Here is an 11,271-nt window from a genome sequence, read left to right on the forward strand (position 1 = left end):
AACTCTACCATTTCAACGAGATCACTTAATGCTATTAGCTAGAAAGAGATGTTAAATATTATCCACATATATGAATAGAAACACACAACAGCCATCTTAGTCTGACCTACGACAAACAAATTTGTTATACAAAATACAAAAAAAAACTTTTTTACACAACAGTGTGTGCAAAAAATCAAAACAAATACCAACAAACATAAATAAACCAAAAAAAAAACTCACAATAACAAAAAACAACGTCAAGCAACAAGAAATTTATTATGAGAAAAATAACAACAACCACTTATGCAGAGAAATATTATAAAAAAGACAAACAAAGCAAAAACAAAAAATGTCATGAGAGTGCATGAGAATGTGTGAGTGTTAAAAGCAACAATACAATAGCAAAAAAAAATAAAACATTTTTGTTGTGGAAGATAAAGCAAGCAAAGCAAAAACAACAAGAAAATGTACAGAGGAAAAAAAGCGGCGTCAGTGGATTTAATTTGTTGAGTGTGTAAAGAGCAAAGAAAAAAGAAGGCAATGATTGTTAAGAAGAAATTAAACAAAATTTATTATTAATTAAATAAAAATTATAAAATTTAACTCGAGAAAAGAAAGAAAAGTTTATACTAAAGTACGAAATAATAAAACAAAGAAATAATTACAACAAGTTAAAAAAAAAGAAACAAAGAAAATTTTTAGTGTTTATGGTTTTGTGTTTTCTATGAAATCTCAAGTTAACAAAATGATCAACACTTTATTGGAGCATGTGCCCATTAAAATGGAAGTTACTGAAGTGGAGGAAGAGGAGGTCAATGAGAGACCAGCTAAAGACTTGAAGGCAGTAGAAATGGCTAAAGAAGATGAGGATATAAATGAGACAGATGAAGATTTGGATGATGAGGATGAAGATGATGAAGAAGACGATGAGGATGACGAAGAAGATGAGGATGAAGAAGAAGAGGAGTCTGATACCGAAACCGATGCCTTAGAAATTGAGCAAGAAGCCACCATGTTAATAAGCAGTGATGAAGAAGCTGAATTGGAAGCCCAAAGAATACGCTTCCCGGACAAAATCGAAGGCAAGAAATCCAGACGCGATTCCTTAAAAACATCACGCAGTTCTTCCAGGAATAGCCAAAATAGTAATAGCTCTTCCACTAAATCTGTTAACAAACTAAAAAACACAGATGAAAACAACAAAGAGGAAACTCAACAGAAACAAAGAATTTCACCTCGCCTCAAGCTGGCAGAGAACACTTTAGCAGCCGAAAACTTACAAAAAGAGCCACACAATAACAACAACAACAACACTAACACTATAACAGAAAAGAAAACGCAAAATAAATTACAGGAAAATAATGACAAAAACAATAAACCCCCTACAGCGGAAGAAATCAGCAAAACATTGGAGCTCAATAAAGTAAATTCCAGCCAACCTGTAACACTCTCCATTCCTCCAGCCAAAAGTCGCCGTGGTAGTAATAACTCCACCTGTAGTCTAGCTTCCACTATAGGCTCTGATACTTCGGAAACAGAATCCTGTGGCAATATATACGTTTTCAATCTACAACAAAAACTCATATTCAATTGTGAGTTCTGTGATCTGAAATATGGTGATTTGGAAAACTTTGGTCGACATCTCCATGAGGCCCATAAACTCTTCCATTTCGATGAAGATCCTGAAAAGGAAAATGCCCCGCGTAATGTACGTAAAAGCAATCGTAATAATGCGCCAAAAGTAAACACCACCTCTATCAAGAAAGAACCTCTACAATGTTTTGATTCAACAACTATGGCGCCAGAACCACCTGTTGCCTTGCCTCTATCCGTTTTAGCCGAACCACTAGAATCGTGTGGCAATGTTTTCATGCTGAATCATCGTAAATTGTTTTTAGTCTGTGGCTATTGTGAGTGTAAATATGCGAATTTGGATTTGTTTGAGAAACATTTGCGTCAACAGCATCGCATTTTTGAGGGTTGTCGCAATGAGTTGAATGTGGTGCCTAAAGTGGAGATAAAACAAGAAATGTTTGTTATTAGTGATGTGGTGGGTGGTCAATCAAGTCGTGCTGCTCCTCAGGCTATGGTTTCCATACCAGCAGAAATTCCTTTAGATATTAGCATATCTCCAGAAAATGAGGCTGCCACTTTAGCTGCTTTAGATGAAACTTTGGATATGGAAGATATTAACCCGGAACAGCCTACTACTTCAACTTTAACTTCTAGCAGTTCTTTGGCTGCTAAAATAGGTGCTGATTCGATGGAGGCAATTATTACAAATGATAATTTCAATTCTAATGAAAATGACACGGATATTCCAACAACTGTTGCTCCTAAGAAAACCAGAAATAAAAGACGCACTTCACCCTTAAAACCTTTAGTTTCACCTAATAAAAGACCGAAAAGAAATACCAGGAATACTGCCAAAGTTCAGGAGGAGGTATGTCAAAAACGATATATGTATAAATTTAGTTCTAGTTCAGTTCTATTTTCAGTCCTAGTTCAGTTCTAGTTTAGTTCTAGTTCAGTTCTAGTTCAGTTCTAGATCAGTTCTAGTTCAGTTCTGGATCTGTTCTAGATCAGTTCTAGATCAGTTCTAGTTCAGTTCTAGTTCAGTTCTAGTTCAGATCTAGTTCAGATCTAGTTCAGATCTAGTTCAGTTCTAGTTCAGTTCTAGTTCAGTTCTAGTTCAGTTCTAGTTCAGTTCTAGTTCAGTTCTAGTCAGTTTTAGTTTAGTTCTTGTTCAGTTCTAGTTCAGTTCTAGTTCTAGTTCAGTTCTAGTTCAGTTCTAGTTCAGTTCTAGTTCAGTTCTAGTTCAGTTCTAGTTCAGTTCTAGTTCAGTTCTAGTTCAGTTCTAGTTCAGTTCTAGTTCAGTTCTAGTTTCAGTTCTGTTCAGTTCTAGTTCAGTTCTAGTTCAGTTCTAGTTCAGTTCTAGTTCAGTTCTAGTCAGTTTCTAGTTCAGTTCTAGTTCAGTTCTAGTTCAGTTCTAGTTCAGTTCTAGTTCAGTTCTAGTTCAGTTCTAGTTCAGTTCTAGTTCAGTTCTAGTTCAGTTCTAGTTCAGTTCTAGTTCAGTTCTAGTTCAGTTCTAGTTCAGTTCTAGTTCAGTTCTAGTTCAGTTCTAGTTCAGTTCTAGTTCAGTTCTAGTTCAGTTCTAGTTCAGTTCTAGTTCAGTTCTAGTTCAGTTCTAGTTCAGTTCTAGTTCAGTTCTAGTTCAGTTCTAGTTCAGTTCTAGTTCAGTTCTAGTTCAGTTCTAGTTCAGTTCTAGTTCAGTTCTAGTTCAGTTCTAGTTCAGTTCTAGTTCAGTTCTAGTTCAGTTCTAGTTCAGTTCTAGTTCAGTTCTAGTTCAGTTCTAGTTCAGTTCTAGTTCAGTTCTAGTTCAGTTCTAGTTCAGTTCTAGTTCAGTTCTAGTTCAGTTCTAGTTCAGTTCTAGTTCAGTTCTAGTTCAGTTCTAGTTCAGTTCTAGTTCAGTTCTAGTTCAGTTCTAGTTCAGTTCTAGTTCAGTTCTAGTTCAGTTCTAGTTCAGTTCTAGTTCAGTTCTAGTTCAGTTCTAGTTCAGTTCTAGTTCAGTTCTAGTTCAGTTCTAGTTCAGTTCTAGTTCAGTTCTAGTTCAGTTCTAGTTCAGTTCTAGTTCAGTTCTAGTTCAGTTCTAGTTCAGTTCTAGTTCAGTTCTAGTTCAGTTCTAGTTCAGTTCTAGTTCAGTTCTAGTTCAGTTCTAGTTCAGTTCTAGTTCAGTTCTAGTTCAGTTCTAGTTCTAGTTCAGTTCTAGTTCAGTTCTAGTTCAGTTCTAGTTCAGTTCTAGTTCAGTTCTAGTTCAGTTCTAGTTCAGTTCTAGTTCAGTTCTAGTTCAGTTCTAGTTCAGTTTTAGTTCAGTTCTAGTTCAGTTCTAGTTCAGTTCTAGTTCAGTTTTAGTTCAGTTCTAGTTCAGTTTTAGTTCAGTTCTAGTTCAGTTCTAGTTCAGTTCTAGTTCAGTTCTAGTTCAGTTCTAGTTCAGTTCTAGTTCAGTTCTAGTTCAGTTCTAGTTCAGTTCTAGTTCTGTTCTAGTTCAGTTCTAGTTCAGTTCTAGCTCATTATTTCTATTTAATTTTGAATTTATCTGTTCTAACTTGCGCCGTAATAACCTATTGTTTTCACCTTCATTTTAGCCCAACCCTACAGTTGTAAATATCTCGGAAAGAATCGTTCCTGCAGGAACAACTCAAGTTATGGAAACTGTAAATATCATTGAAGCTGTAAAAACTATAGATAATGAAGACAACAAATCAGCCAGCAGCAATCAAGAAATTACAGTATCTAGGGAATCCGAAAACATAATAAAAATGCCTGAAATTAATGAAACAATTCCGCCAAAAACTACAGAAACTAAAGTAAGCAAGAAACGCACAAAATCCACAGAATCAAAAAGAACAGCATCTCCAGAAGCAATAGAAATTAAGAAATCTACAAAATCAACGGAATCTAATAAGGAAACTGCGACAGAAACTGAAGAACTCAAGGAACCTACAAAATCTACTGAATTGAGGAAAACACCTTCTATAGAAACTACAGAGGTCAAGAAACTTACTAAGACAATAGAAATTAAGAAATCCACATCTCCAGAAACAATAGAAACCAAGAAAACTGCAAAAACCGCACAAAATAAAGCTGCAACTGTTGTGGATACGACAAAACATAAGGAAAATAAGAAAGCGACAAAAGCTGCAGAAGCCAAGAAACCAGCAGAATCGGTAGAACCAGCTGAAAGTAAAGAAACCACAAAAACAAATGAAGCAATAGCTGTGGTTAATGAGGTATCTACAGAGTGCTCTCTATTGACAAAGTCTAACGAAACAAAGCGACCAACAACTCCTGCAGAAACTGCAGGAAATAAAAAGGCAAGAAAAACAATTAAGGCACAAGAAACCAAGAAACCAGTAATACAAGAAATGCAAGAAACAGTAGAAACGAAAGAATCAAGGAAACTTGCGAAAACAGAAGCTACAGCAAAGGTAGAAGTCAAAACAACGACAAAATTGCAAGAATCTAATGAGGAAGCAACTGCTGTAGAGTGCACAGCAACCAAAGCCAGAAGAAAATCAACAAGAGCGGTGGATTTAAATAAACCAGCAACACCAGAACCAGTAGAAGTTGTTGAAAACCAAAAACCTACAAAATCAGAAGCAGCAACAACGCAAGAAACAAAAAGAGCTAGGAAAGCAATAAAAGTTGTAGAAGCTGAAGAGGAACCTGTACAAGAACCTGCAGTAGAAACTGTAGAAACAAAGAAACCTACAAACTCAGAACCGGCAACAACGCAAGAAACAAAAAGAGCTAGAAAATCAATAAAAGTAGTAGAACCTATAGAGGAACCTATAACAACACAGGAACCGGCAGCAACTAAAGAAACCAGCAGAAAGTCTAGCAAACCGGCAGAAATTAAAAAACTTACCAAACAGGAAGTAACTGAAACCGAACTAGAGCCGGAAACTAGTGATAATGAAATGCAATGTGATGAATGCGATAAGAAATTTACACGAAGAGAAAGTTTAAAAATCCACAAGAGAGTACACACCGGCGAAAAACCCTTCCAGTGTGATATTTGTCAAAAAAGTTTCCGAGCCAAACAAAACCTGACCATGCACAAAAAGTTTCACATGGGAGAGGCTTCGAAAAACTTTGAATGTGAACATTGCGATAAAAAGTTTCTACGTAATACCGATCTTAAGGTGCATATGAGAACGCATACGGGTGAAAAGAAATTCAAATGTGGCATTTGTCTACAGGGTTATGCTTCCAAACTTAATGTCCAAACACACATTGAAAGAGACCATTTGCCAGAGGATGGTGTGGTGGGTAAACCGCCTAGAGGTAAAAAGAAATCAGGACCCAATTCTAAGGTTTTAAGAGAAGAATTGGAATATCAAAAGAAAATAATACACGAACTGCAACAGGCTAAGATAGAGAAGGATATTAATAAAACTACTTTGGGTACAGCTCCAGCAGCAACAGCTCTTAGTGTAGAAAAGCAATTGCAGGCAGAAACCCTTCATTATCAGCAGCAGCAGCAGGATACCGAAATGCAAGATCTTAATGCTGATCCTGTCAATGATATTATAGAACAAATACAAAATGAAATACTTTTAGGCGAACAGCAAAGACAACCGGAAAATACACAAGTCAATGCCGTAACCTATATCATTAATACGATGTCTGAACCCAATGAAGTATTAAATCTAACAAATGATACAACTAACAAGACAACCCTTATACTAGAGCCACAGCCCAATGAATTATTAAATTCTCCTGAAGATATTAAACCCACTTTAATGCAGGTAGTTAAACGTTATTGCTGTGAACAGTGTAATCGCTCCTTTAAGAAACACATACGTCTGGTGGAACATCAACGCGTGCATACGGGTGAAAAACCTTTTGAATGTGATGAATGTGGCAAACAGTTTCGCATACGCATGCGTTTAAGTGAACACAAACTACGACATTCCAAGGAAAAGAAATTCAAATGTGAAGTCTGTAATCTGGGCTGTTGTACTAAACAGGATTTAAATCTACACATGCGTCATCATACCAATGACAGACGTTTCCAATGTTCCATGTGCCCCAAGGCATTTGTACGTAGTTCAGATTTGAAAATACACGTACGCGTTCACACCGGTGAGAAGCCCTTCGTTTGTGATATTTGTCACAAATGTTTCCGAGCCAATCAGAATCTAAGTGTTCACAAAAAATCTCATATGGGTGATGCTTCCAAAACCTATCAATGTGAACATTGTGATAAGAAATTTATGCGTAATATTGATCGTAAAGTTCACATGAGAACTCATACTGGAGAAAAGCCTTATAAATGTGAGATATGTCAACGTGGTTACTCTTCTAGATATAATGTACGCGCTCATATAGAAAGAGATCATATATCGCCTCATGGCGTTGGATCGCCACCTAAAAGTAAAAGCGTCCTGGACCTAAACCTAAAGGTTTAAAGGCTGAATTGGAAAAACAAAAGAAACTTATAGAGGAACTACAAAATCAACTATTACAACAAATTAAAACTGATGAAAAAATCATTAACTGTGAAGAGGAAATCTTACCCCATGATACTCTACAAGATAGCACCATAACGGCTTCCACACCTTTAATCAGCAGCTCCAACATAAGCCATGATCCCATACAAAGTGCTTATGATTTACTAAATAAACTCAAATCGGCCTCAACTACCTCTAAACCTTTAACTATAATACCCTCTCCACCACCTCTAAAGGACATTGGCTCTAATCCCTTTACCAAAGCCAAAAGGCCGCCACTTCCACATTACTACCTCTTACTATAACACAAAAAAATTGAACAACATTCACCGGCTCCTTCAACGGCCTCCTCTAACACGTCACTATCATGTCTCAGTACACCCTCACCACCCAAGACCACAGCCACTAAAGTAGTGTCACAAAAAACCTCTTTAGGTATACAACAAGTATCGGTGACAGTGTCTATGCAAGTGGAAAATGTAACAACAGCCACTACTCCTACTACTCCCGAAAAAGAGAATGCTGGCATTTTGACAACAAGCACAACAAGCGGTGGTATACAAACAACGACATCATCGGCGTCTAGTGTTAAGAAAGAAAGGAAAATAACAAGTTATTTTACGGTGGTGGGTCAAAAGGCAGATGTTTAGGAGTTCAAAAACACACACACTCAAGAAGGCAAGTTTATGGTGAACTAACAGGAGTTTTATAAGGTAAACTGAATAGATTTTCTTTGCAAATAACTTAAGAGTTAAAAGACAATAAAATAAGATTTTGTTTAAAATGTACTTTTTTATAATTATTTACATATTAATTTAAATACTTTTTTTTTATAAATTAGACTATAGTCTAATCTATTGTCATGTCTATAGGCTAGTTTATAGTATAGTATATAGTCTATAGTCTAGTCTAAAGTCTAGTCTTTGGGCTAGTTTATAGTCTAGTCTTTGGGCTAGTCTATAGTCTAGTCTAGTCTATAGTCTAGTCTATAGTCTAGTCTATAGTCTAGTCTAGTATAGTCTAGTCTATAGTCTAGTCTATAGTCTAGTCTATAGTCTAGTCTATAGTCTAGTCTATAGTCTAGTCTAGTCTATAGTCTAGTCTATAGTCTAGTCTATAGTCTAGTCTATAGTCTAGTCTATAGTCTAGTCTATAGTCTAGTCTATAGTCTAGTCTATAGTCTAGTCTATAGTCTAGTCTATAGTCTAGTCTCTAGTCTAGTCTATAGTCTAGTCTATAGTCTAGTCTATAGTCTAGTCTATAGTCTAGTCTATAGTCTAGTCTATAGTCTAGTCTATAGTCTAGTCTATAGTCTAGTCTATAGTCTAGTCTATAGTCTAGTCTATAGTCTAGTCTATAGTCTAGTCTATAGTCTAGTCTATAGTCTAGTCTATAGTCTAGTCTATAGTCTAGTCTATAGTCTAGTCTATAGTCTAGTCTATAGTCTAGTCTATAGTCTAGTCTATAGTCTAGTCTATAGTCTAGTCTATAGTCTAGTCTCTAGTCTAGTCTAGTCTAGTCTATAGTCTAGTCTATAGTCTAGTCTATAGTCTAGTCTATAGTCTAGTCTATAGTCTAGTCTATAGTCTAGTCTATAGTCTAGTCTATAGTCTAGTCTATAGTCTAGTCTATAGTCTAGTCTATAGTCTAGTCTATAGTCTAGTCTATAGTCTAGTCTATAGTCTAGTCTATAGTCTAGTCTATAGTCTAGTCTATAGTCTAGTCTATAGTCTAGTCTATAGTCTAGTCTATAGTCTAGTCTATAGTCTAGTCTATAGTCTAGTCTATAGTCTAGTCTATAGTCTAGTCTATAGTCTAGTCTATAGTCTAGTCTATAGTCTAGTCTATAGTCTAGTCTATAGTCTAGTCTATAGTCTAGTCTATAGTCTAGTCTATAGTCTAGTCTATAGTCTAGTCTATAGTCTAGTCTATAGTCTAGTCTATAGTCTAGTCTATAGTCTAGTCTATAGTCTAGTCTATAGTCTAGTCTATGTCTAGTCTATAGTCTAGTCTAGTCTATAGTCTAGTATATAGTCTAGTCTATAGTCTAGTGTATAGTATAGTCTATAGTTAAGTCTATAGTCTAGTCTATAGTCTAGTCTATAGTCTAGTCTATAGTCTAGTATATAATCTAGTCTATAGTCTAGTCTATAGTCTAGTCTATAGTCTAGTCTATAGTCTAGTCTATAGTCTAGTCTATAGTCTAGTCTATAGTCTAGTCTATAGTCTAGTCTATAGTCTAGTCTATAGTCTAGTCTATAGTCTAGTCTATAGTCTAGTCTATAGTCTAGTCTATAGTCTAGTCTATAGTCTAGTCTATAGTCTAGTCTATAGTCTAGTCTAGTCTATAGTCTAGACTATAGTCTAATCTATAGTCTAATCTATAGTCTATAGCCTTGTATTTCTATTATTCTATAGTCTAGTCTAAACTCTTGTTTATAGACTATATGTTAGATAATGAGTAGACTATAGAATAGACTGTAAACTAGATTAGTCTATATACTAACCTATATACCAAAGTCTTGACTATAGTCTACTTTCTAGTCTATAGTCTAGTCTATAGTCTAGTCTATAGTCTAGTCTATAGTCTAGTCTATAGTCTAGTCTATAGTCTAGTCTATAGTCTAGTCTATAGTCTAGTCTATAGTCTAGTCTATAGTCTAGTCTATAGTCTAGTCTATAGTCTAGTCTATAGTCTAGTCTATAGTCTAGTCTATAGTCTAGTCTATAGTCTAGTCTATAGTCTAGTCTATAGTCTAGTCTAGTCTATAGTCTAGTATATAGTCTAGTCTATAGTCTAGTGTATAGTATAGTCTATAGTTAAGTCTATAGTCTAGTCTATAGTCTAGTCTATAGTCTAGTCTATAGTCTAGTATATAATCTAGTCTATAGTCTAGTCTATAGTCTAGTCTATAGTCTAGTCTATAGTCTAGTCTATAGTCTAGTCTATAGTCTAGTCTATAGTCTAGTCTATAGTCTAGTCTATAGTCTAGTCTATAGTCTAGTCTAGTAGTCTAGTCTATAGTCTAGTCTATCTAGTCTAGACTATAGTCTAATCTATAGTCTAATCTATAGTCTATAGCCTTGTATTTCTATTATTCTATAGTCTAGTCTAAACTCTTGTTTATAGACTATATGTTAGATAATGAGTAGACTATAGAATAGACTGTAAACTAGATTAGTCTATATACTAACCTATATACCAAAGTCTTGACTATAGTCTACTTTATAGTCTACAATACAGTCTAGTCTATAGACGATCTATAATCCAGTCTATAGTTAAGTCTATAATCTGATCAATAGTATAGTCTATAATCTGGTTTATAGTACAATCAAAGTCTACTCTACTTTAGCCTGGTATATAATCCAGTCTGTTGTCTAATCTATAGCTTAATCTAGAGTCTGGTCTATAGTCTTGTCTATAGTTTAGTCTATACTCTAGTCTATAGTTTAGTCTAGAGCCTAGTCTATATTCTAGTCTATAGTTTTATCTGTAGTCTAGTCTGTAGACTAGTCTATAGCCCAATCTAGAGTCTAGTCTAGATTATAACCTAATGTCCAGTCTATGGTCTAGTTTATAGCCTAGTCTATAGTTAGGTCAAGTCTATAGTCTATACTATAGTACTATAGTCTAGTCTATAGTTTAGTCTATAGTCTAGTCTATAGTCTATTCTGTAGTCTAGTCCATAGTCTAGTCTATAGTCTAGTCTATAGTCTAGTCTATAGTCTAGTCTATAGTCTTGTCTATATTCTAGTCTATAGTAAATTATATAGTCTAGTCTATAGTGAATTCTATAGGCTCTTCTTAATTCCAGGCTAAAGTCTAGTTATTCGTCTTGTCTATAGTCTAGACTATTGTCTTGTATATAGTCTAGTCTATAGCCTAGTCTATAGCCTAGTCTATAGCCTGTACTATAGTTTGGACTTCAGTCTACCCAATAGTCTATGGGGTTTCCAGCAACAGTTCAATATTGTCTTACCCTTTGTCTTATGTTATAAAACTCCAGTTTTTTTACCATTTACTAACATTCTTTTGAAACAAAATTTGTTTTTTTTTAATAAAATGAATTAATTTTTTTTTTAACATTTATAAATTTTGTAAACATTTTCATTATTAATTATAAGTACGCAACATTCTCATTATACTTTGTGTAATAATATACTATTAAAAGTGTATTTTTCTACTATCTCTCTCTCTCGCTCTCCTCTTAATTAAATTACCTTAAAGATACTTTTAAAAAGCATCTTTGTTTAAGAAATTATACTAAATATA

At 34.8% G+C, this 11,271-nt stretch overlaps 2 protein-coding genes across 2 annotated transcripts; both read left to right on the forward strand.

The window, feature by feature from the left end:
- The first annotated feature begins 203 nt into the window (after positions 1–203).
- Positions 204–7,463, forward strand: LOC119614695. Its single transcript, XM_037970819.1, is given in 3 exon segments — positions 204–2,425; positions 4,128–6,921; positions 6,924–7,463. Coding segments are annotated over 3 exon segments (4,893 nt in total). The 5' UTR covers positions 204–706; the 3' UTR covers positions 7,304–7,463.
- On the forward strand, positions 7,304–7,874 carry LOC119614697 (mucin-2-like; the record flags this gene model as incomplete). The annotated part of the gene is made up of 1 exon (XM_037970820.1): positions 7,304–7,874. A coding segment is annotated over one exon (345 nt), but the record flags the coding sequence as incomplete, so codon positions are not given.
- Between the last annotated feature and the right edge of the window lie 3,397 nt (positions 7,875–11,271).

This window comes from Lucilia sericata, unplaced genomic scaffold (assembly GCF_015586225.1).
Source record: "Lucilia sericata isolate MDLA Ls3-8-SP2 unplaced genomic scaffold, ASM1558622v1 Contig003254F_arrow, whole genome shotgun sequence".
Lineage (NCBI taxonomy): Eukaryota > Metazoa > Arthropoda > Insecta > Diptera > Calliphoridae > Lucilia > Lucilia sericata.